This window comes from Pholis gunnellus (assembly GCF_910591455.1).
Source record: "Pholis gunnellus genome assembly, chromosome: 20".
In the NCBI taxonomy this organism is placed as follows: domain Eukaryota; kingdom Metazoa; phylum Chordata; class Actinopteri; order Perciformes; family Pholidae; genus Pholis; species Pholis gunnellus.
Window position 1 is genome coordinate 20,828,979 of NC_136547.1, and position 25,000 is coordinate 20,853,978.

Here is a 25,000-nt window from a genome sequence, read left to right on the forward strand (position 1 = left end):
TGTGTGTGTGTGTGTGTGTGTGTGTGGGCGTCTCACCTCTCCAGGTCGGATCTTGATGTAGAAGTTGTTTCTTTTGTACGAGATCTTCAGGATCTTCGGCCACGAGAATCTGTTGATCCTCAGTCGGTCTCTGTAGACCAGGAGGCCGCTACTGCACACGCCCAGCATGATGGCCACGCCCTCTGAGTCCTGCACACACACACACACACACACACACACACACAACAACATGTTCTGTTTCTATTTATCTTTCAGTCTGTTGTAATAGTTTGAGTTCATTGATGGTTTTCTGATCAGTGTTTAGTGTGTGTGAGTGTTTTTATCATAACCTGCAGCAGCTAGCATAGCTACATGCTAACAGCAGCATCAGCGAACACAGAGACGACAGTGATCACTTCCTGTCTGCTCTGAATAAAGCAAACACTGATGACACACACACACCTACATACCTTGACACACACACACACACACACACACACACACACACACACACACACTCTTACCTCTAACTGAGCTGAAGGCAAACAGTCAAAGCGACTTCCTACCATCTACTCCGTTCAGACAGACAAAAAACAAACAGAGAAGAAGAAGAACAGCTGGTAAAACACATCAGCTGTGCTGCGTTCAATGAGCCTCCAGAACATGGGACATTTAAAACACCACAGCGTGACACAACAAAGAGCTGTTTGTGGCCTGAAGGATGGTTTGTGTTCAGGATGCAGGGGGGGGGGGGGGTGCTGTTGCCGTGGCGACAGCCTGTATCCAGAGGATTGTGATTCATTTCCAGCTGTTCTTCCTTCATGTTTCACTTCTTCATAGTTATATAACGTCATCTAACAGCATCAGTTGCCATGGTTACCATGGCGATCTACCAGGTGAGGAGCACAAACCCTGATCCAGGTACAGGGACCTGGATCAGGGACCTGGTCTCTGTGGATCCGGACTGACTATGAAGTGAACCAGAGTCGGTCTGTTTAATCTGCACCTCTGTGACTGAAAGACGGAATCAATGATGGAAAAATCATTACTGACACACACACACACACACACACACACACACACACACACACTCTCACTCACACACTCTCACACACACACACACGATTGATCAGGACAGGAAGTGTGTCATGTATTGATGAGATTGTTGAGAATCAGAACATCAGCAGCACACTGAGGTCTGTGTTCAGGGCAAAGGATTCTATATATGTACATATGTATTTATATATATATACATAAATATGTATGTATATATAAATAAATATGTACATTTCAATATGTATATGTATAAACATCTATATATATTTATATCTATATTTATATGAAAGAGTCGTATGATAAGTAACTACATTATCTATACAAAGTTAACGTGTGTTAATTCAGATGTTTAATATAAACAGGAGACAGTTTGTTTAAACAAAGTACTGCTACTAATAATACTATGTGTAAGTCTAAACATCAAGTACTGTTTTGTAATTATTTAGACTGAAGCTCTTTTTTCATCATCATTCTTTCACTTTTCCCAGATGAAAGAACCCTGAAGCTCCGCCCCCTCAGGTCACCTGGGACAGGTTCCTCCATCAAAGGTTTGACAGAACTCAGATGAAGTGAAATGATGGTGGAGATGTTTGCTCGTGCAGCCTGCATCGTGTCTTATTGTGTTGATTTTTTTATTTCAGGTCATCTTCCTGTTGTGTGTTTTTACCTTCGCGTGATGAAGGTCGACTCCGTACATAGAAAGTTTCTTCACGTTGTCCAGGAAGTGCATCTCTGCTTCAGCTGGTGTCATTCCTCTAAACACACAGGTCTAGTTTTAACAGCTGTTGTTTGTTTGGGTTTGTTTTTCTTCTTCAAATGATGTTAACATGTAATTAAATGTGAGAACCTGTAAGTCTTGTGCAGCTCGATGATCTTCTCCTCCATCTCTTTGGTTTGATTTGGAGCGAAACAGAGTTCACTGACGTAATCTGAACCACACTCATCTGAAATATACAGAGAGAGAGACAGACAGGTGGTCAGAGACAGACAGCAGGGTACAGTAGGGTATGGTAGGGTACGGTAGGGTATGGTAGGGTACAGTAGGGTACGGTAGGGTACAGTAGGGTACGGTAGGGTATGGTAGGGTACGGTAGGGTACGGTAGGGTACGGTAGGGTACGGTAGGGTACAGTAGGGTACGGTAGGGTACAGTAGGGTACGGTAGGGTATGGTAGGGTACAGTAGGGTACGGTAGGGTACGGTAGGGTACGGTAGGGTATGGTAGGGTACAGTAGGGTACGGTAGGGTACAGTAGGGTACGGTAGGGTACGGTAGGGTACGGTAGGGTACGGTAGGGTATGGTAGGGTATGGTAGGGTACAGTAGGGTATGGCAGGGTACAGTAGGGTATGGTAGGGTATGGTAGGGTATGGTAGGGTACAGTAGGGTACGGTAGGGTACGGTAGGGTACGGTAGGGTACGGTAGGGTATGGTAGGGTACAGTAGGGTATGGTAGGGTACAGTAGGGTACGGTAGGGTACGGTAGGGTATGGTAGGGTATGGTAGGGTACAGTAGGGTACGGTAGGGTACAGTAGGGTACGGTAGGGTACGGTAGGGTATGGTAGGGTATGGTAGGGTATGGTAGGGTACAGTAGGGTACGGTAGGGTATGGTAGGGTATGGTAGGGTACAGTAGGGTACGGTAGGGTATGGTAGGGTATGGTAGGGTACGGTAGGGTATGGTAGGGTATGGTAGGGTATGGTAGGGTACAGTAGGGTACGGTAGGGTACAGTAGGGTATGGTAGGGTACAGTAGGGTACGGTAGGGTATGGTAGGGTATGGTAGGGTATATCAGAGAAGGCTCTGGCAGGATGTTTTTGGGTGTAATTGGATATCTTCAGTTGAACACAGTACCAGGATCGTAGTCTCCGAGCTCTGATTGGACGGTGTACGAGCTGAGGACGGTGTGAGTCGCAAAGGAACACGGGAGACGTCCAGAAACTATATCCTGTCTGAGCTGGAGACACAGGAAGTACCTGCAGACAGAAAGGGGGGGGGAGACTCTCTCAGGTGTCTAAACAGGTGACAACATGTTGGTATTGATCTCTGATTGACAGATGAGTGGATCTACCTGGTGATGTCCTCAGAGAGCTGGGCGGGGTCACGGGGGTAAAACTTGACGTTAAAGGAGAAGTTCCAGGGAACACCTGAGAGACAGCGAGGGGGAATCATTTCATCATTTAATTTAATATTAACCTCAATTTATGGATTTTAAATGACTCAATTTAATGATCAGATTACCTGTAAACCTGAACTAACCACTTAGCCTGTTAACCAAAGATCACATTTGAATGCCCCGCCCACCAGTGAAAAGGGGGCGGGGCTACTGACCTCTGACCTGCTTCTTCATCTCCTTTGCTGGATCCAACCAGTTCTATGAGACGAGAGGTAAAGGACAGAGATCAGAGAGACAGACAGAGAGACAGACAGGCAGAGACAGGCAGACAGACAGACAGGAGGACAGACGGGTACCTTGTTGTTGTCCATGTCTCTGAAGGACAAAGCGAAGTAGTCTCTCTCCAGCAGGTTGACGTGTTCACAAACTTTGTCAAACAGCTGAACACCGCGAGCTCGTTTCTACAGAAGAAGAAGAGGTTAACATTTATTTCTCCTCCACCTGTCTCTCCTCCACATGTCTCCACCACATGCCTCCACCTGTCTCTCCTCCACCTGTCTCACCTCCACAGTGCAGGTGAACAGCGAGCCGTCCAGCATAGACACCTTGGTCTGCATGGTCCTAAAGCTCAGCGGGTTTCTAGCCGGAGAGCGAGCGATCCGACTGCTCGACGACAGGTGACTCGTCGAATCCTCGGCCAATGTGCTGTGAGCTTGGCTCTGGGACGGCCTGCCCTCCCCTCCCTGAGGACGCAGGAAGTGATGTCACTCTTCTCAGACCTGATCAATAATCTATTTATTTATTTCTTGGTGTGTTTTTTAGTTTTTTTGTACCTGTTTTGGCGTGGAGTGGGCGGCGGCTTCGGGGAAAGACTCCGCCTCTTTGGACTGGGCGTCCTGTGGCTCACCTGGCTCTGTCGTCATGGTGATTCACCTGAGAAACACAGACACAGAAGCTGGAAGCTGATTGGCTGTCAGGGAGACGACAAACAGCCAATCACAGAGCTATAAATCCTGTGAAGTCAGACTCATGGGTATTGTAGTATTCAGAGTCAAACAATCTAAACCCGCCCTGGTCTCTAGCTGATGATGTCATCAGCCTGAGCCCCATGGTGACCATCTGTTGACCCCTCCAGCTGTCAGGTGAATGGTTGCCATAGTAACACATGTGTGTGTGTGTGTGTGTGTGGGGGGGGGGGATTAGAGATTTAATGTAATCTGGATTCAGACAGACGACAATGATGTGTGTGTGTGTTCATTTATTATATTGTATATTACATGTACTGAACATACCGATCATATATATATATATATATGATATATATATATATATATATATGATATATATATGTATATATATCATATATGTATATATATATGATATATATATACCAGTGGTGGGCCGTCAGGGCCAGCTGAGCCTTCTCTGCTGGCCTAAACAGAATCACAAAGTTATAGCATTTTTATCATTTAATAATTAATTTTTCATTTTTCCCATTATCTTATGTTTTATTAAGTAGAGCTTTTATCCAATCAGATTTCACCTCTGTGTCTCTAGGTAGAAGAGAGGCTCGAGGTCCTCCAGGTAGACTTTGCAGGTTAAGTGAATGGAGACGATGTTGTTGATCGTCATAGTCTTCAACCAATCAGATCTTTAGTTTGACGTGTTGGGCGTATTCTTTGACGTGCCAGAGCTACCGAGGTAGCTGCTAAGTACGTCTGCATCAACGTGTGCCGTGATTGGTCAGTGGGCCAGCGTGACTTTCGTCAAACAGAAAGCTAGCTAGCAGATGTTAAATGGATTTAGGAGTTACTGACTTTGTTAACAAAGAAAGGAGGATGGACTTTGTCTTTAAGTGAACAGCAGCTGTGGTAAGTCAACTGCTTTTGTTTTTTTACATCTGCAGTAGCGTTACTACTGTGTTCATTTGTCTATCGTGTGTTTTTTATGAATAATATGAATGGCTCGTGCTCTAAACACATATATATATATTAGTACTGGGCAAGTTAACGCATTATTATCGCGTTAACGCATTAATTAATTAATGCCAACAATTATTTTATTGTGCGTTAACGCGGACATTTTTAACACAAGAACTGGCAGCGAGCGGTGAACAGCTGTTTGTGTGGCGTCTCTTCCTGTTTCCTTCCCCTACATTCCCCTGGGTCCTAAGTCCCTCCATGTACAGCTTCTCATCACCCTCTATGTACCAACGTACATTTATAACAAACACCACATGTTACGCTAATCAGCGTAGCATAGCGTCTGACCAACATACCAACAATAAATTATTCATTTAAATTATTTTTTAGAGTTTTTAAAGTGTTTAGTTTGTAATATGTATAATAATCACATCATTTAGTTATCACTACTGAGAGTTTAACAAACATAAAACATGACGTAGATAGGTTTCAGGTTTCAAGATGTAGATTTAAATTCATCTCTGACACATGAAGATAAAGTTGTGAACACGCTGAACATCTATGATCAGAATCATTATAACTGTGTTATAACTGCTGCTGTGTGAAGAGAATCCTGCTGTTAACAAGAACCTGATGAGTTTAAAGTGTTTAAACCAAATGTTGTTGACCTTTAGTTCATAGAGCAGCACTTTAACATACAAGAGCTCAACACACTACTTTAGATTCATTATGAACTTTAACACAACAATGAGATTAATCGTGATTAAACATTGTAATCGTTACCCAGCACGAATATATATACATATATATATGATATATATACTTCTGTATATAAATGTACATATGTATATATATATATATATATATATATATACATATATATATATATATATATATATGTATATATATATATATATATATATATATATATATATGTGTGTATATAAATGTATATATGTATATAACAGACACTTGATAGTTTCCGGTTGGGAGTGTTTGAGTCTTTGTCGTCCTGCAGCAGGAAACACCCCGCTGCAACACACACACACACACACACACACACACACACACACACACACACACACACACACTGAGCTGCAGTGTGATGAGGCAGAATTGATGCTCAGTCTCTCTCTCTGTCTCTCTGATCGTAATTAAACTGATAGTCGCTTCTATCAGTGATCAATAAGCTCCTCCTCTTCCTCCTCTTCCTCCTCCTCTGTAAATAAAAACCATCATCTCATATATTTACCTGTCCTCGTGCAGGACGCTCGCCCTCTTCCTCCCGTTAACGGACGCTTTTTTTTTAAAACGTCATCTCTCTCTACGACACAACGCAGGGCGGCGGAGCGGTGACGTAACGACGCACGCTGCGGAGATGACGCTTTAACGAGTATTTATTACTAGTGATTGTTTATGAAAGGAAGGTTGTACGCGCGTTGTATTAGTATCACATGTTTACTGCCTGGGATCAATGATATTAATATGTCTTTAAAAACAACACTTTAACAATAATATTACTACACATACTAAAGTATTTGTACAGAGCACAGTGGTATTATTACTACACATACTAAAGTATTTGTACAGAGTACAGTGGTATTATTACTACACATACTAAAGTATTTGTACAGAGTACAGTGGTATTATTACTACACATACTAAAGTATTTGTACAGAGTATTGTTACTTTCATTGACTGTGTTTGAGTTTTACTCACCAGTTATTTGGAGACAGGAAGTCAACGAGACGACAGGAAAAGAAGAAGAAGAAACTGTGTCAGTCTGATTCTCAAAGGGAAGGAACCTAAACCTGAACCTAAACCTGAACCCAGACCTGAACCCAGACCTGAACCCAGACCTGTACCTAGAGCTGAACCTAAACCTGAGCCCAGACCTTCAATAAATCGTACAAACTCAGAGTACGTGTTGTACTATGAAGTACTCCAGTATTTAAAGTACTCCTGCTGCTGAACCTCATCAGATATCAGTCCTGTGACATCATCACATTCTGACACGTTCAAAGGGTTCACAGAGGATGAAGATGATGAAGATGAAGATGAAGAAGATGAAGAAGATGATGATGATGATGAAGATGATGGAGGACCGATCAGACGACATTGAACAGTCACATCACAACACACACTTTTAGATGAAGCTGAGTTTTACCTGTGCAGGTGTTCAGAGTCTCAGTGATGAAGAGGATGAAGAGGATGAAGATGAAGAAGATGAAGAAGATGAAGCTCCTTTAAAACGACGTCTGTCTCTGTTTGTCTTCGTCTCTCGTCCCGTCTGTTGTTTGGATGGATTAGTGGTTTTTACTCTGACTCGTTAAGACCCGCCCACACAGATTACCCCCCCCCCCTCACATCTGTCAATCACAGGCTGGGGGGGGCGGGGTTTACCGCTGTCATGGGCCCCTGCAGAGCATTGTGGGACTTGTAGTGTTCAGATCAACAGTGGAGGACAAACAGAGACCAGATGTGACATTCAGGACACATGGTAACCATGGTGACACGACAGGATATTATGGTCTGTAGTGTGTAGATTCTGTCTCTAAGTGTCCTCTGTCCTCTGTCCTTTGTCTTCTGTCCTCTGTCCTCTGTCCTTTGTCTTCTGTCCTCTGTCCTCTGTCCTTTGTCTTCTGTCCTCTGTCTTCTGTCCTCTGTCCTTTGTCTTCTGTCCTCTGTCCTCTGTCCTTTGTCTTCTGTCCTCTGTCTTCTGTCCTCTGTCCTCTGTCCTCTGTCTTCTGTCCTCTGTCTTCTGTCTTCTGTCCTCTGTCCTCTGTCCTTTGTCCTCTGTCTTCTGTCTTCTGTCCTCTGTCCTCTGTCCTTTGTCCTCTGTCTTCTGTCTTCTGTCCTCTGTCCTTTGTCCTTTGTCCTCTGTCTTCTGTCCTCTGTCCTCTGTCCTTTGTCCTCTGTCTTCTGTCTTCTGTCCTCTGTCCTCTGTCCTTTGTCTTCTGTCCTCTGTCTTCTGTCTTCTGTCCTCTGTCCTCTGTCTTCTGTCCTCTGTCCTCTGTCCTTTGTCTTCTGTCCTCTGTCTTCTGTCTTCTGTCCTCTGTCCTCTGTCCTTTGTCCTCTGTCTTCTGTCTTCTGTCCTCTGTCCTCTGTCCTTTGTCCTCTGTCTTCTGTCTTCTGTCTTCTGTCCTCTGTCCTCTGTGTAAAGAGACATAATGAGATGGATGAACTGGTTTTGATGGTTTGTCTCCCTCTAGTGGAGGATGTCCTCTACTGCAGCTTTAAAAATATACTTTGTCCTTTATATATATATATATAAATAAATATATAACAAGTGAAAGTAGTACTAAAGTGTCTCATCTGTTCTTCTTCTTCTCTGATTCATCAGGTCGTCACTAAACCAGAAGAGGAACCACAGAAGAAGAACAGGCTCATATTATTGACATTAATTATTTATTCATCTGCACTAACTAGTGTCCACATACTTTAGGACACACATCTGTCTCTGATATCTGATCTCATATTTTTATTGGTCTTCTCTTCTCATTCGAAGAGAGTTAATCCTCCTCCGGCCTTCTGATTGGCCGAGGCAGCCGTCACTCTGCCGGTGGGCGGGGCCTGTGAGCTCCTATAGAGCTCGTTTATGAGTGTCGGCGTGTTATTCAGCGTAGAGACTGAAGAGAAGAAGAAGAAGTTCACATAGTTATCCAGAAAACTCGCAGAAGAAGAAGAAGAAGAAAACTAGCAGAAGAAGAAGAAGAAGTGCAGTGTTCTCCAGTTGTTTCTGCTGGAAAAGAAGAAGAAGAAGAAGAAGAAGAAGAAGAAGAAGAAGAAGAAGAAGAAGAAGAAAACAAACTAAAAGAAGCTTCAGTTTGTTTTTACTCTCTAAATATTTTAACTTCTGCTATCTGCAGACAGACAGGCAGAGAGAGACAGACCAGCTGTGTGTCTACAGCTCTCTTACCTGTCTGTCTGTCAGCCTGTCTGTCTGGAGGATGGCCCCGTGGCCCCTCCAGCGGGCACACGGAGCTCTGACAGTCCGCTGAACCGGAGACTGGACCAGAAACAGAACCGGAGACTGGACCAGAACCAGAGCTGGACCTGTGGATTAAAAGAGAGGATTCAGATCTTCTGGGTTCAGGATGCCCTCAGAGCTGGCTGTAGGGCTGGTCTTCAGGGTTCTGCTGCCCCTCAGCTTGACTGCAGGTAAGATCAAATTCAAGTTGTTTCTGGTTCACTGGATGAAGTACTAAAACCACACTGTAAATATACTCTGTTACAGTAAAGGTACTAATACCACACTGTAAATATACTCTGTTACAGTAAAGGTACTAATACCACACTGTAAATATACTCTGTTACAGTAAAGGTACTAATACCACACTGTAAATATACTCTGTTACAGTAAAGGTACTAATACCACACTGTAAATATACTCTGTTACAGTAAAGGTACTAATACCACACTGTAAATATACTCTGTTACAGTAAATGTACTAGTTAGTAGTTAGTAATGTAATAGTAGTAGTCAATGACAGCCCTGAGTATTGTCTGCAGGTATTCATTACAGTAAAGCCCTGAATTAGGTCTGCAGGTATTCATGATAGCTTAGCCCTGAGTATTGTCTGCAGGTTTTATTGATAAATTGCCCTGAGTATTGTCTGCAGGTATTAATGATAATTTAGCCGTGAGTAATATCTGCAGGTATTAAATATAATTGGCCCTGAGTACTGTCTGCAGGTATTAATGATAATTTAGCTGTGAGTAATGTCTGCAGTTATTGAACTCAACAAGAAATATGTTTGACATAAACATACAACAAATTTACAGAATTACTTTTCTGACAGAATGGGATCAATAATCTTCATGTTTGATCAGTTAAAACACTCGTTTTTATAACGAGTGTAACTCTACGAGGACAGACTGCTTCACGTTTATAGAAGAGTTTTCTCTTCAACATGCAGCTACCTTTTTCATGAGTAAACCGTGTCATTCATTTAGTAAAGTGACTCTTTTAACACACAGCTACACAACGTCAAACGTCTTCATTCTTTAAACGGCTAGCTTCCTGTCCTCCTGCTGAAGTGCCCTTGAACTGATGACACATCCATGTGGAGCCGTACATTCAGCTTTTAGGTGGAATTTCCCTTTAAAACGGTCCCACATTCCACAGAGAGGGGGAGGTGTGAATGTGTGTGTGTGTGTGTGTGTGTGTGCGTGTGTTGACACATTGCTTGCTTACCACACACACACACACACACACACACAGACACACACGCACACACACAGCCAGATGTTGTTACCTGAGAAAGTGGAACCAATCTGTGTGTGTTGTTGGGGGAGGGGAATTTAAACAGGGGGGCACACTCTTCCTGTCTGCCCCCCCCACCACACACACACACACTGTTTACAGCTCAGCATGTGTGTTCGTGAGGAAGAGGAAGACGTTCATCTTCAGACTGTTTATGAATCTTCTGTCAGATTCAAACTGAACAACTTTATTGACACATTTTAAATCTACAGACGCTCTGATCATAGAATCATATACATTATAATATTATATATACATATATGTGTATATATATATATATAAAATACACAGATTGATCCTGGACCCCCATGAAACCAGGTCTCTGTAGAGATGAGGGTCACAGACCTCCTGCTGGTTAAACTGATAAAGAGCTTTTATTTTGTTAACTCCCTGGCTTCCTGCCACTGACGGGCTCATTTACATGTTTGGTCCATATTGACATGGATATGAAGTGATCGTTGTGATTGATGTGTGTATTGATGATCTGATTGGTGTGTTCACAGCTTGTGTGTTGAGGTTTAATGGATTCTCTCTGGTCTACGTCCTCCTGCTGCTGCTGCTGCCTCTACTGCCAGACCCCTCCTCCTCAGGTACCACCTGATCAATACTAATACTGATCAATGCTGATCAATGCTGATCAATACTGATCAATGCTGATCAATACTAATCAATACTGATCAATACTAATCAATGCTGATCAATGCTGATCAATACTGATCAATGCTGATCAATACTAATCAATACTGATCAATGCTGATCAATGCTGATCAATACTGATCAATACTGATCAATGCTAATCAATGCTGATCAATGCTGATCAATACTAATCAATACTGATCAATACTAATCAATACTGATCAATGCTGATCAATACTGATCAATACTAATCAATACTAATCAATACTGATCAATGCTGATCAATACTGATCAATACTAATCAATACTGATCAATACTAATCAATACTGATCAATGCTGATCAATACTGATCAATACTGATCAATACTAATCAATACTGATCAATACTAATCAATACTGATCAATGCTGATCAATACTGATCAATACTGATCAATACTAATCAATACTAATCAATACTAATCAATACTGATCAATACTAATCAATGCTGATCAATGCTGATCAATACTGATCAATACTGATCAATGCTGATCAATACTAATCAATGCTGATCAATGCTGATCAATACTAATCAATACTAATCAATACTGATCAATACTAATCAATACTGATCAATGCTGATCAATACTAATCAATACTGATCAATACTAATCAATACTGATCAATGCTGATCAATACTGATCAATGCTGATCAATGCTGATCAATGCTAATCAATACTAATCAATGCTGATCAATGCTGATCAATACTAATCAATACTAATCAATACTGATCAATGCTGATCAATGCTGATCAATACTGATCAATGCTGATCAATGCTGATCAATGCTGATCAATACTAATCAATGCTGATCAATGCTGATCAATACTAATCAATACTAATCAATACTGATCAATGCTGATCAATAATGTTTGTGTTTAAGTATCAACGTCTGATTGTTGTTCTGAAATCAATCGTTTCATATTATGACGTTTACGAGGACAGAGGAAACGAGGACAGAGGAGACGAGGATACTGACAGAGGAGACAAGAAGAATCACAGAGGAGACGAGGACAGAGGAGATGAGGACACTCACAGAGATACAGAGGAGACGAGGATACTATCAGCGAGACAGAGGAGACGAGGACACTATCAGAGAGACAGAGGAGACGAGGAGACTGACAGAGAGACAGAGGAGACAAGGAGACGAGGACACTATCAGAGAGACAGAGGAGACGAGGAGACTGACAGAGAGACAGAGGAGACGCGGAGACTATCAGAGAGACAGAGGAGACGAGGACACTGACAGAGAGACAGAGGAGACGCGGAGACTATCAGAGAGACAGAGGAGACGAGGACACTGACAGAGGAGACAAGGAGACGAGGACACTATCAGAGAGACAGAGGAGACGAGGACACTGACAGAGAGACAGAGGAGACAAGGAGACGAGGACACTATCAGAGAGACAGAGGAGACGAGGAGACTGACAGAGAGACAGAGGACACGAGGAGACGAGGACACTATCAGAGAGACAGAGGAGACGAGGAGACGAGGACACTGACAGAGAGACAGAGGAGACAAGGAGACGAGGACACTATCAGAGAGACAGAGGAGACAAGGAGACGAGGACACTATCAGAGAGACAGAGGAGACGAGGAGACGAGGACACTAACAGTGAGACAGAGGAAACAAGGACACTATCAGACAGACAGAGGAGACAAGGACACTATCAGACAGACAGAGGAGACGAGGACACTATCAGAGAGACAGAGGAGACGAGGACACTGACAGAGAGACAGAGGAGACAAGGAGACGAGGACACTATCAGAGAGACAGAGGAGATGAGGAGACGAGGACACTAACAGTGAGACAGAGGAAACAAGGACACTATCAGACAGACAGAGGAGACAAGGACACTATCAGAGAGACAGAGGAGACGAGGACACTGACAGTGAGACAGAGGAGACGAGGACACTGACAGAGAGACAGAGGAGACGAGGACACTGACAGTGAGACAGAGGAGACAAGGAGACAAGGACACTATCAGAGAGAAAGAGGAGACGAGGACACTGACAGAGAGACAGAGGAGACGAGGACACTGACAGAGAGACAGAGGAGACGAGGACACTGACAGTGAGACAGAGGAGACGAGGACACTGACAGAGAGACAGAGGAGACGAGGAGACGAGGACACTGACAGAGAGACAGAGGAGACAAGGAGACGAGGACACTATCAGAGAGACAGAGGAGACGAGGACACTAACAGTGAGACAGAGGAGACGAGGACACTGACAGAGAGACAGAGGAGACGAGGACACTGACAGAGAGACAGAGGAGACGAGGACACTGACAGTGAGACAGAGGAGACAAGGAGACAAGGACACTATCAGAGAGACAGAGGAGACGAGGACACTGACAGAGAGACAGAGGAGACGAGGACACTGACAGAGAGACAGAGGAGACGAGGACACTGACAGAGAGACAGAGGAGACGAGGACACTGACAGAGAGACAGAGGAGACGAGGACACTGACAGAGAGACAGAGGAGACGAGGACACTGACAGTGAGACAGAGGAGACGAGGACACTGACAGAGAGACAGAGGAGACAAGGAGACAAGGACACTATCAGAGAGACAGAGGAGACAAGGACACTGACAGTGAGTCAGAGGACACTCTCAGTGAGACAGAGGACACTCACAGTGAGACAGAGGAAACAAGGACACTATCAGACAGACAGAGGAGACGAGGACACTGACAGAGAGACAGAGGAGACTCTTCTTTGTTTCATACAACAACCAGCTGTTTGTTTGATGACATCATCTTAATTACATGTTATTTAGTCATGATGTAAACTGTCTGTCTGTGTGAGGAGAGACACTCTGCTGCCTGAGGCTCACACACACACACACACACACACACAGGAAGTGATTGTTTCCTGAAGGATGTTCCTGAGGAAACAGATGTGATGACTCGTCCTGTGACATCACTCCTTTCCTTATTGTAAATATCCTGCAGCACCTCCTATTGTGTGTTTAGTTTCCGTCTAGTTAGTAGTGTCCCCCGTCAGTGGTGTCTCCTGTTAGTGGTGTCCCCCGTCAGTGGTGTCCCCCGTCAGTGGTGTCTCCTGTTAGTGGTGTCCCCCGTTAGTGGTGTCCCCCGTCAGTGGTGTCTCCTGTTAGTGGTGTCCCCCGTCAGTGGTGTCCCCCGTCAGTGGTGTCCCCCGTTAGTGGTGTCCCCCGTTAGTGGTGTCTCCCGTTAGTGGTGTCTCCCGTCAGTGGTGTCTCCCGTTAGTGGCGTCCCCCGTTAGTGGTGTCCCCCGTTAGTGGTGTCTCCTGTTAGTGGTGTCCCCCGTCAGTGGTGTCCCACGTCAGTGGTGTCCCCGTCAGTGGTGTCCCCGTCAGTCGTGTCCCCCGTTAGTGGCGTCTCCCGTTAGTGGTGTCCCCCGTCAGTGGTGTCCCCCGTCAGTGGTGTCCCCCGTCAGTGGTGTCTCCCGTTAGTGGTGTCCCCGTCAGTGGTGTCCCCGTCAGTGGTGTCCCCCGTCAGTGATGTCCCCCGTCAGTGGTGTCCCTGTTAGTGGTGTCCCCGTCAGTGGTGTCCCCCGTTAGTGGCGTCTCCCGTTAGTGGTGTCCCCCGTCAGTGGTGTCTCCTGTTAGTGGTGTCCCCCGTTAGTGGTGTCTCCCGTTAGTGGCGTCTCCCGTTAGTGGCGTCCCCCGTTAGTGGTTTCCCCCGTTAGTGGTGTCTCCCGTTAGTGGCGTCTCCCGTTAGTGGCGTCCCCCGTTAGTGGTTTCCCCCGTTAGTGGTGTCTCCCGTTAGTGGCGTCCCCCGTCAGTGGCGTCTCCCGTTAGTGGTGTCCCCCGTTAGTGGGGTCCCTCGTCAGTGGTGTCCCCCGTTAGTGGTGTCCCCCGTCAGTGGTGTCCCCCGTCAGTGGCGTCTCCCGTTAGTGGTGTCTCCCGTTAGTGGTGTCCCCCGTTAGTGGTGTCCCCCGTTAGTGGTGGCTAGTGGCGTCCCCCGTCAGTGGTGTCCCCGTTAGTGGCGTCCCCCGTCAGTGGTGTCCCCGTTAGTGGCGTCCCCCGTCAGTGGCGTCTCCCGTTAGTGGTGTCCCCCGTTAGTGGGGTCCCTCGTCAGTGGTGTCCCCCGTTAGTGGTGTCCCCCGTCAGTGGTGTCCCCCGTCAGTGGCGTCTCCCGTTAGTGGTGTCCCCCGTCAGTGGTGTCCCCGTTAGTGGTGTCCCCGTTAGTGGTGTCCCCCGTTAGTGGTGTCCCCCGTTAGTGGTGGTTAGTGGCGTCCCCCGTCAGTGGTGTCCCCGTTAGTGGTGTCTCCCGTTAGTGGCGTCCCCCGTCAGTGGTGTCCCCCGTCAGTGGTGTCCCCCGTTAGTGGTGTCCCCCGTTAGTGGTGTCCCCCGTTAGTGGTGGTTAGTGGCGTCCCCCGTCAGTGGTGTCCCCCGTTAGTGGTGGTTAGTGGCGTCCCCCGTCAGTGGTGTCCCCCGTCAGTGGTGTCCCCGTTAGTGGTGTCCCCGTTAGTGGTGTCCCCGTTAGTGGTGTCTCCTGTTAGTGGTGTCCCCCGTTAGTGGTGTCTCCTGTTAGTGGCGTCCCCCGTCAGTGGTGTCCCCGTTAGTGGTGTCCCCGTTAGTGGTGTCCCCGTTAGTGGTGTCTCCTGTTAGTGGTGTCCCCCGTTAGTGGTGTCTCCCGTTAGTGGCGTCTCCCGTTAGTGGTGTCCCCGTCAGTGGTGTCTCCCGTTAGTGGTGTCTCCCGTTAGTGGCGTCTCCCGTCAGTGGTGTCTCCCGTTAGTGGTGTCTCCCGTTAGTGGCGTCTCCCGTCAGTGGTGTACCCGTTAGTGGCGTCGTCAGCGATGTCCCCCGTCAGTGGTGGTCAGTGGTGTCTCCCGTCAGTGGTGTCTCCTGTTAGTGCTGTCCCCCGTCAGGACGTCCTGACTCTGGACTATCTTCAAGGTCTCTGAAGCTCCCAGATCCGGTCCTGGGTTGTCCCCCCTGTCCTGGAGGACCTGTCCTCCTCTTAATGTGGTCGATGCCGGCGGTTCGATCCCTCAGTAATGTGTCTGTCTCCTAGGTAACGCGGTTCGATCCTGTCTGTCTGTCGTGGTCGTCTCCAGCTTCCTCTTCCTGCTGCTTCAGTCTTTCTTCCAGTTCACCACCATCACCCTGCAGCCAGAGGCCAACTGTGAGACCCCGTCTGTCTGTCCACCCGTCTGTCCGGTCCTAAACCTGTCTGTGTGTCTCCACACCTGTCTGTCTTACTGTTCACCCGTCTGTCTGTACCTAAACCTTGCTGTGTAACGATGACCCGTCTGTCTCTATGTGTAACGATGACCCGTCTGTCTCTCTGTGTAACGATGACCCGTCTGTCTCTCTGTGTAACGATGACCCGTCTGTCTCTATGTGTAACGATGACCCGTCTGTCTCTCTGTGTAACGATGACCCGTCTGTCTCTCTGTGTAACGATGACCCGTCTGTCTCTATGTGTAACGATGACCCGTCTGTCTCTCTGTGTAACGATGACCCGTCTGTCTCTCTGTGTAACGATGACCCGTCTGTCTCTCTGTGTAACGATGACCCGTCTGTCTCTCTGTGTAACGATGACCCGTCTGTCTCTATGTGTAACGATGACCCGTCTGTCTCTCTGTGTAACGATGACCCGTCTGTCTCTATGTGTAACGATGACCCGTCTGTCTCTCTGTGTAACGATGACCCGTCTGTCTCTCTGTGTAACGATGACCCGTCTGTCTCTCTGTGTAACGATGACCCGTCTGTCTCTGTGTAACGATGACCCGTCTGTCTCTCTGTGTAACGATGACCCGTCTGTCTCTATGTGTAACGATGACCCGTCTGTCTCTCTGTGTAACGATGACCCGTCTGTCTCTCTGTGTAACGATGACCCGTCTGTCTCTCTGTGTAACGATGACCCGTCTGTCTCTCTGTGTAACGATGACCCGTCTGTCTCTCTGTGTAACGATGACCCGTCTGTCTCTATGTGTAACGATGACCCGTCTGTCTCTCTGTGTAACGATGACCCGTCTGTCTCTCTGTGTAACGATGACCCGTCTGTCTCTCTGTGTAACGATGACCCGTCTGTCTCTCTGTGTAACGATGACCCGTCTGTCTCTCTGTGTAACGATGACCCGTCTGTCTCTATGTGTAACGATGACCCGTCTGTCTCTCTGTGTAACGATGACCCGTCTGTCTCTCTGTGTAACTATGACCCGTCTGTCTCTCTGTGTAACTATGACCCGTCTGTCTCTCTGTGTAACTATGACCCGTCTGTCTCTCTGTGTAACTATGACCCGTCTGTCTCTCTGTGTAACTATGACCCGTCTGTCTCTCTGTGTAACTATGACCCGTCTGTCTCTCTGTGTAACGATGACCCGTCTGTCTCTCTGTGTAACTATGACCCGTCTGTCTCTCTGTGTAACTATGACCCGTCTGTCTCTCTGTGTAACGATGACCCGTCTGTCTCTCTGTGTAACGATGACCCGTCTGTCTCTCTGTGTAACTATGACCCGTCTGTCTCTCTGTGTAACTATGACCCGTCTGTCTCTATGTGTAACGATGACCCGTCTGTCTCTCTGTGTAACTATGACCCGTCTGTCTCTCTGTGTAACGATGACCCGTCTGTCTCTCTGTGTAACGATGACCCGTCTGTCTCTCTGTGTAACGATGACCCGTCTGTCTCTCTGTGTAACGATGACCCGTCTGTCTGCAGGTACATCGTGGCAGAAGACTCTGGCTCAGCTCGGCCTGGTGAGGTAAGAAAGACGTCACATGTCCATCTGTGTGAGACAGACAGACAGACAGACCGGAAGACAGACAAGCAGATAGATAGGCAGAGCTTTGTATCAATAACGATGTATGTAACGTATTAAACTGGATAAAAAACTCAAAGATGGTGTCCAGACACTATAAAATGACCCAAACATCTGAACTGTAGTTCCATTAGACCAGAGAGGCCACGCCCCCTTTTGGAGGAAGGAGTGGCGGCGTCACAAAAGAGAAACAGGAAGAAGAAATGTGTTAAAAAGTGAGACTTTAATATAATTTTATAATTTATATCATTCTAATCATCGTGATATTTCATCTTTTAAAATAATATAAAATAAGATAATCCTTTATTAGTCACACAGCAGGATTAAAGCAACGAAGTGGACAAAACAACAGTAAAGGTAGAGTCAATAATAAATAATCATAATAAATAAGTAGACCGCAAAGAAAACAATGAAAGCTAAAAATACAATAAATCTGATGGAGTTGTTGGATATGAGAAGTGTTCATGTTACATATAAAGTTCAATGACATGTATGTGTTGCTCATACATGGATATTGATATTGCACATAAATGAATTGTATGTGTGGTCTACTGGCAGCAGTGATGGTTGTGCAGTCTAATGCAGTCTATGATTTTAAAGGAAAACATCCCGTGTGTGTGTGTGTGTGTGTGTGTGTGTGTGTGTGTGTGTGTGTGTGTGTGTGTGTGTGTGTGTGTGTGTGTGTGTGTGTGTGTGTGTGTGTGTGTCAGCAGTACGAGGTCAGACAGGAGTCTCTCCGTCTGGACTTCATGGCTCTGCAAACACCCACACACACACACACACATCCCTGTACTTCTATCTCTGTGGGGACCCTCATTGACGTATTACATTCCCGGATCTAAACCTAAACCTGACTCTAAGCTGGACCCTGAACCAGGTCTGAACCCTGAACCCTCAAACAGGACTCTGAAGAAGAAGAACTCACACTTTAAATCTGAGTTTAAATATCTGAAACAAAACTTTTCAACAGTCAAAAGAAAAAATAAATATATTTTGTTTACATAAATATATACATATATACATATATAAACATATATATATATATACATATATAAACATATATATATACATATATAAACATATATGTATATACTTATGTTTTAGCCTTTTTTTCATTGTTTTAAATGTATTTGTTGTTGTTTATTTTTGCTGAAACATGTTCCTTTATTATTCAAAAACAGTAAAAAATGATATTAATGTTTATTACATCACTGTGTGTGTGTGTGTGTGTGTGTGTGTGTGTGTGTGTGTGTGTGTGTCTGTCTGCGTCAGTCTGACAGGAAGCGATGCAGGCTCGGCAGTGAGACTAGTGTTTCCAGATGTTGGTGTGCTGGTTGTTGGTCTGCTGACCTGGAGGTTGATCGGAAGACTGAATGCAGACACACACACACAGGTAACACACACGCTCACACACACTCACACACTCACACACACACACACACACACACACTAATGAAGCAGGTGTAACCGGGTTAAGTCGTCTCCTCTTGTTTCTTAACGAGGTTTCCTGTCTATTAGTGTGTAACTCAGTAAGCTATTTATTAAATGTAACCTCATTATGTGACTACATCAGGACACACACACACACACACACACACACACACACACACACACACACACACACTTAATGATTAGGTTTCAGGTTCAATCAGTTTATTAGCTGAACTGTCGGAGTCTGTTTGTTAACATGAAACCAGACCATGAAGTCCTCCTCCTCCTCCTCCTGCTCTTCCTCCTCGTCCACCTGGAGGACGAAGATGTGCACAGGTGGACAAACAGATATTGATTCTATTGTTTTACATTAAATGTGAATGTTCAGGTGATATGTGATGACGTTAGATGTTTGTATAGAAGTAGAAGAAGAACTAAATGTCTCCGTTTGTGTTTCAGCCTCAGCAGCAGGAGGAGACGCAGGAGGAGCTGATGTTTGAGGAGGACTCTGTGCTCGGACAGGAGGAGGAGGAGGAGGAGGAGGAGGAGGAGGAGGAGAGCAGCAGAAACAGGGTTCTGGTTGAACTGGAGTTACTGATGTGTAAAACCAGGAGGATGATGGGAAATATGACAACGACTGGTGGAAAAGTCCTGCTGACGGTCCTACTGGGACTCACAGGTAACCGGTAGAACCCAGTAGATACTTGAAGGTAACCAGTAGAACCCAGTAGATACTTGAAGGTAACCAGTAGAACCCAGTAGATACTTGAAGGTAACCAGTAGAACCCAGTAGATATTTGAAGGTAACCAGTAGAACCCAGTAGATACTTGAAGGTAACCAGTAGAACCCAGTAGATACTTGAAGGTAACCAGTAGAACCCAGTAGATATTTGAAGGTAACCAGTAGAACCTATCAGAAACTTGGTTTTGAAGCTCAAATTGGTCTTGATGGTCAGACTGTTTCTGGACCAGAATGAGGAGGTTCTTCTTTGTGAAGAGAAGTCATCTCTCCTCTTCCTCTCCTCTTCCTCTTCCTCTCCAGGTATCGCGTTCCCCTCTCTCTCCTCCCTCCCCTACCTCTTCTGTTTCCAGGTGTTGTGCACCTGGTGGGCGTGGTCAGGTCGTGTCCCGCCCCTCCTCTTCAGGTCTGTGTCTGTGATGTCACTGCTCTACTCCTCATCCCATTTCCTGCTCCTCTACTGTTACCAGCTGCCCTCCTTGCAGGAGGTGTGGCCCCCCAACCGCACCTCCGCCAGGTAACACACCTCCACCATGCAACACACCTCCACTGTGTAACACACCTCCACCATGCAACACACCTCCACCAGGTAACACACCTCCACCATGTAACACACCTCCACCATGCAACACACCTCCACCAGGTAACACACCTCCACCATGCAACACACCTCCACCAGGTAACACACCTCCACCATGCAACACACCTCCACTGTGTAACACACCTCCACCATGCAACACACCTCCACCAGGTAACACACCTCCACCATGTAACACACCTCCACCATGCAACACACCTCCACCAGGTAACACACCTCCACCATGCAACACACCTCCACCATGCAACACACCTCCACCATGCAACACACCTCCACCAGGTAACACACCTCCACCATGCAACACACCTCCACCAGGTAACACACCTCCACCATGCAACACACCTCCACTGTGTAACACACCTCCACCATGCAACACACCTCCACCATATAACACACCTCCACCATGCAACACACCTCCACCAGGTAACACACCTCCACCATGCAACACACCTCCACCAGGTAACACACATCCACCATATAACACACCTCCACCAGGTAACACACCTCCACCATATAACACACCTCCACCAGGTAACACACCTCGACCAGGTAACACAGCTCCACCATATAACACACCTCCACCGTGTAACACACCTCCACCGTGTAACATACCTCCACCAGGTAACACACCTCGACCAGGTAACACACCTCCACCAGGTAACACACCTCCACCATATAACACACCTCCACCAGATAACACACCTCGACCAGGTAACACAGCTCCACCGTATAACACACCTCCACCGTGTAACACACCTCCACCGTGTAACACACCTCCACCAGGTAACACAGCTCCACCATATAACACACCTCCACCGTGTAACACACCTCCACCGTGTAACACACCTCCACCAGGTAACACAGCTCCACCATATAACACACCTCCACCGTGTAACATACCTCCACCAAGTAACACACCTCGACCAGGTAACACACCTCCACCATGTAACACACCTCCACCATATAACACACCTCCACCAGGTAACACACCTCCACCATATAACACACCTCCACCAGGTAACACACCTCCACCAGGTAACACACCTCCACCATGTAACACACCTCCACCATGCAACACACCTCCACCAGGTAACACACCTCCACCAGGTAACACACCTCCACCATGCAACACACCTCCACCAGGTAACACACATCCACCATATAACACACCTCCACCAGGTAACACACCTCCACCATGTAACACACCTCCACCAGGTAACACACCTCCACCATGCAACACACCTCCACCAGGTAACACACCTCCACCATATAACACACCTCCACCAGGTAACACACCTCCACCATATAACACACCTCCACCATATAACACACCTCCACCATGTAACACACCTCCACCATATAACACACCTCCACCAGGTAACACACATCCACCATATAACACACCTCCACCAGGTAACACACCTCCACCATGTAACACACCTCCACCATATAACACACCTCCACCAGATAACACACCTCCACCATATAACACACCTCCACCAGGTAACACACCTCGACCAGGTAACACAGCTCCACCGTATAACACACCTCCACCGTGTAACACACCTCCACCGTGTAACACACCTCCACCAGGTAACACAGCTCCACCATATAACACACCTCCACCATGCAACACACCTCCACCGTGTAACACACCTCCACCAGGTAACACAGCTCCACCATATAACACACCTCCACCGTGTAACATACCTCCACCAAGTAACACACCTCGACCAGGTAACACACCTCCACCAGGTAACACACCTCCACCATGTAACACACCTCCACCAGGTAACACACCTCCACCAGGTAACACACCTCCACCATGTAACACACCTCCACCATATAACACACCTCCACCAGGTAACACACCTCCACCATATAACACACCTCCACCAGGTAACACACCTCCACCAGGTAACACACCTCCACCATGTAACACACCTCCACCATGCAACACACCTCCACCAGGTAACACACATCCACCATATAACACACCTCCACCATGTAACACACCTCCACCATGTAACACACCTCCACCAGGTAACACACCTCCACCATGCAACACACCTCCACCAGGTAACACACCTCCACCATATAACACACCTCCACCAGGTAACACACCTCCACCATGTAACACACCTCCACCATATAACACACCTCCACCAGGTAACACACATCCACCATATAACACACCTCCACCAGGTAACACACCTCCACCATGCAACACACCTCCACCATATAACACACCTCCACCAGGTAACACACCTCCACCATATAACACACCTCCACCAGGTAACACACCTCCACCATATAACACACCTCCACCAGGTAACACACCTCCACCATGTAACACACCTCCACCATGCAACACACCTCCACCAGGTAACACACATCCACCATATAACACACCTCCACCAGGTAACACACCTCCACCATGTAACACACCTCCACCAGGTAACACACCTCCACCATGCAACACACCTCCACCAGGTAACACACCTCCACCATATAACACACCTCCACCAGGTAACACACCTCCACCATGTAACACACCTCCACCATATAACACACCTCCACCAGGTAACACACATCCACCATATAACACACCTCCACCAGGTAACACACCTCCACCAGGTAACACACCTCCACCATGCAACACACCTCCACCAGGTAACACACATCCACCATATAACACACCTCCACCAGGTAACACACCTCCACCATATAACACACCTCCACCAGGTAACACACCTCCACCATGCAACACACCTCCACCAGGTAACACACCTCCACCATATAACACACCTCCACCAGGTAACACACCTCCACCATGTAACACACCTCCACCATATAACACACCTCCACCAGGTAACACACCTCCACCATATAACACACCTCCACCAGGTAACATATAGGAATAAACATAAACACAGATATAAGGAGAGGAGTTAGAGAAGGAGACGAATGAGAAGAGAAGGAACTCTTTAATTACAGGTTGAGTTAAACACAGACTCTCTTCATAACAACATGTTGCTGTAAACCAACATGTCTGGAGTCAGTTATCAATAGTTTGATGGATTGAGTGATTGTGTCCCATGCAGTGTGTTCGGCCTGCTGCCGGTGGTCTCCGTGGACTGCTCCGCCCCCTGGAGGATGCAGGTGAACTCTGAGCTCAGCTGGTTCCACGTCACCAGTCCTCTGATGCTGCTGCTGCTCTACAACACTGTGGCCACTCTGTGGAGGAACCAGGTGATCACTCAACACGCGATGACGGTGCACGCCATATTGTAATGTCTGTGTCTGATGTCATCTAGTCATGATGTTGCAGTATGACGTCACTTTATGTCACTGCATTTATTTCAAACATTTCACAAATACAGTGGCGGGCCGTGCATCTTATACCTCCTGTGCTGTCCTACTACGGTTCAACAGCTACGGTGCAGATTCATGAATCCGTGCAAATCAACGTAATCAACACAATGACAAACCAAAGTCATAAGAACCAGTCACATATATTCATATGACAACAAAGCAAAGCATCAATCCAGCAGACCTGCAGCGGATCCACATTCCACCACACAAGAGCACGAGCCGTTCAAATACTGTTACTGCAGGCGTGAAATACCGCCGACCACGACCGCCGACTGTCGCGAGCGGACCGCGGTTGTGGAGCTCCGTTTCCCTGCGAGCGTGTTCGTTGATCTGTAGATCCACTCGGGTTTCTCCAAAAGCTTTCAAAAGCACCGGAGTGTCCTGCCGTGCTACGGCGTCCTCGGGTTAGCGTAGCATAGCTCCAAACACCAAGACGCTCAGTTAACATGAAACACATTCACAGACATCAAATACATAAACTACACCAACAACACTAAACATGTTATCATTTCTTCCATATCTTTCAAACTAACTTCTGCAGCTTCCTTACATTTCACATTACTCACGCGCTGGCCCACTGACCAATCACAGCGCAGCTTAATGCAGACGAACATAGCAGCTACCTCGGTAGCATCTGCACGTCAAAGAATACGCCCAACACGTCAAACTAAAGATCTGATTGGTTGAACACTATGACGATCAACAACATCGTCCCCATTCACTTAACCTGCACATGGATTCACTGGTGAGTCTGCAGGCCTGGGGCCTCTCTTCTACCTAGAGACACAGAGGTGAACTCTGATTGGATCAAAGCTCTACTTAAAACAAGCTGCACAGAAGCAGAGCAGCTGAGGAGCACAGTAGCTGTGCTATGAGAACATAAGATAATGGAAACATATTTATATAAATTATGATACATGTAGTGTATTTATGAAACATTATTAAATTATAAAATAGCTCTAACTTTGTGATTGTGTTTAGACGGCCCACCACTGCACAAATAATAAGAAAAAAAGAAGAACCAATAAAATAAATAGTAAACATGAAGAGCAAAGTTTAGAACTAAATAAATATGATATGTTCATATGA

At 46.4% G+C, this 25,000-nt stretch overlaps 2 protein-coding genes across 2 annotated transcripts in view; one reads left to right on the plus strand and one right to left on the minus strand.

Annotated features, from left to right (window-relative positions):
- Nucleotides 1–33: 33 nt before the first annotated feature.
- On the minus strand, nt 34–4,073 carry epb41l3a (erythrocyte membrane protein band 4.1-like 3a; the record flags this gene model as incomplete). Its single annotated transcript, XM_079181185.1, has 10 exons — nt 34–189; nt 504–548; nt 1,703–1,790; nt 1,883–1,979; nt 2,889–3,010; nt 3,106–3,181; nt 3,366–3,408; nt 3,507–3,611; nt 3,714–3,893; nt 3,984–4,073. Coding segments are annotated over 10 exons (1,002 nt in total), but the record flags the coding sequence as incomplete, so codon positions are not given.
- A 5,096-nt stretch (nt 4,074–9,169) lies between these two features.
- LOC306712538 (piezo-type mechanosensitive ion channel component 2-like) overlaps nt 9,170–25,000 on the plus strand; it is a gene marked incomplete at its 5' end in the record, with an annotated part of 37,767 nt that continues 21,936 nt past the window's right edge. The window contains 8 exon segments of the mRNA XM_079181851.1: nt 9,170–9,233; nt 10,841–10,927; nt 16,019–16,129; nt 17,669–17,711; nt 19,041–19,161; nt 19,659–19,878; nt 20,242–20,455; nt 23,641–23,788. Of these exon segments, the coding sequence (XP_079037977.1) occupies nt 9,170–9,233; nt 10,841–10,927; nt 16,019–16,129; nt 17,669–17,711; nt 19,041–19,161; nt 19,659–19,878; nt 20,242–20,455; nt 23,641–23,788 (1,008 nt within the window).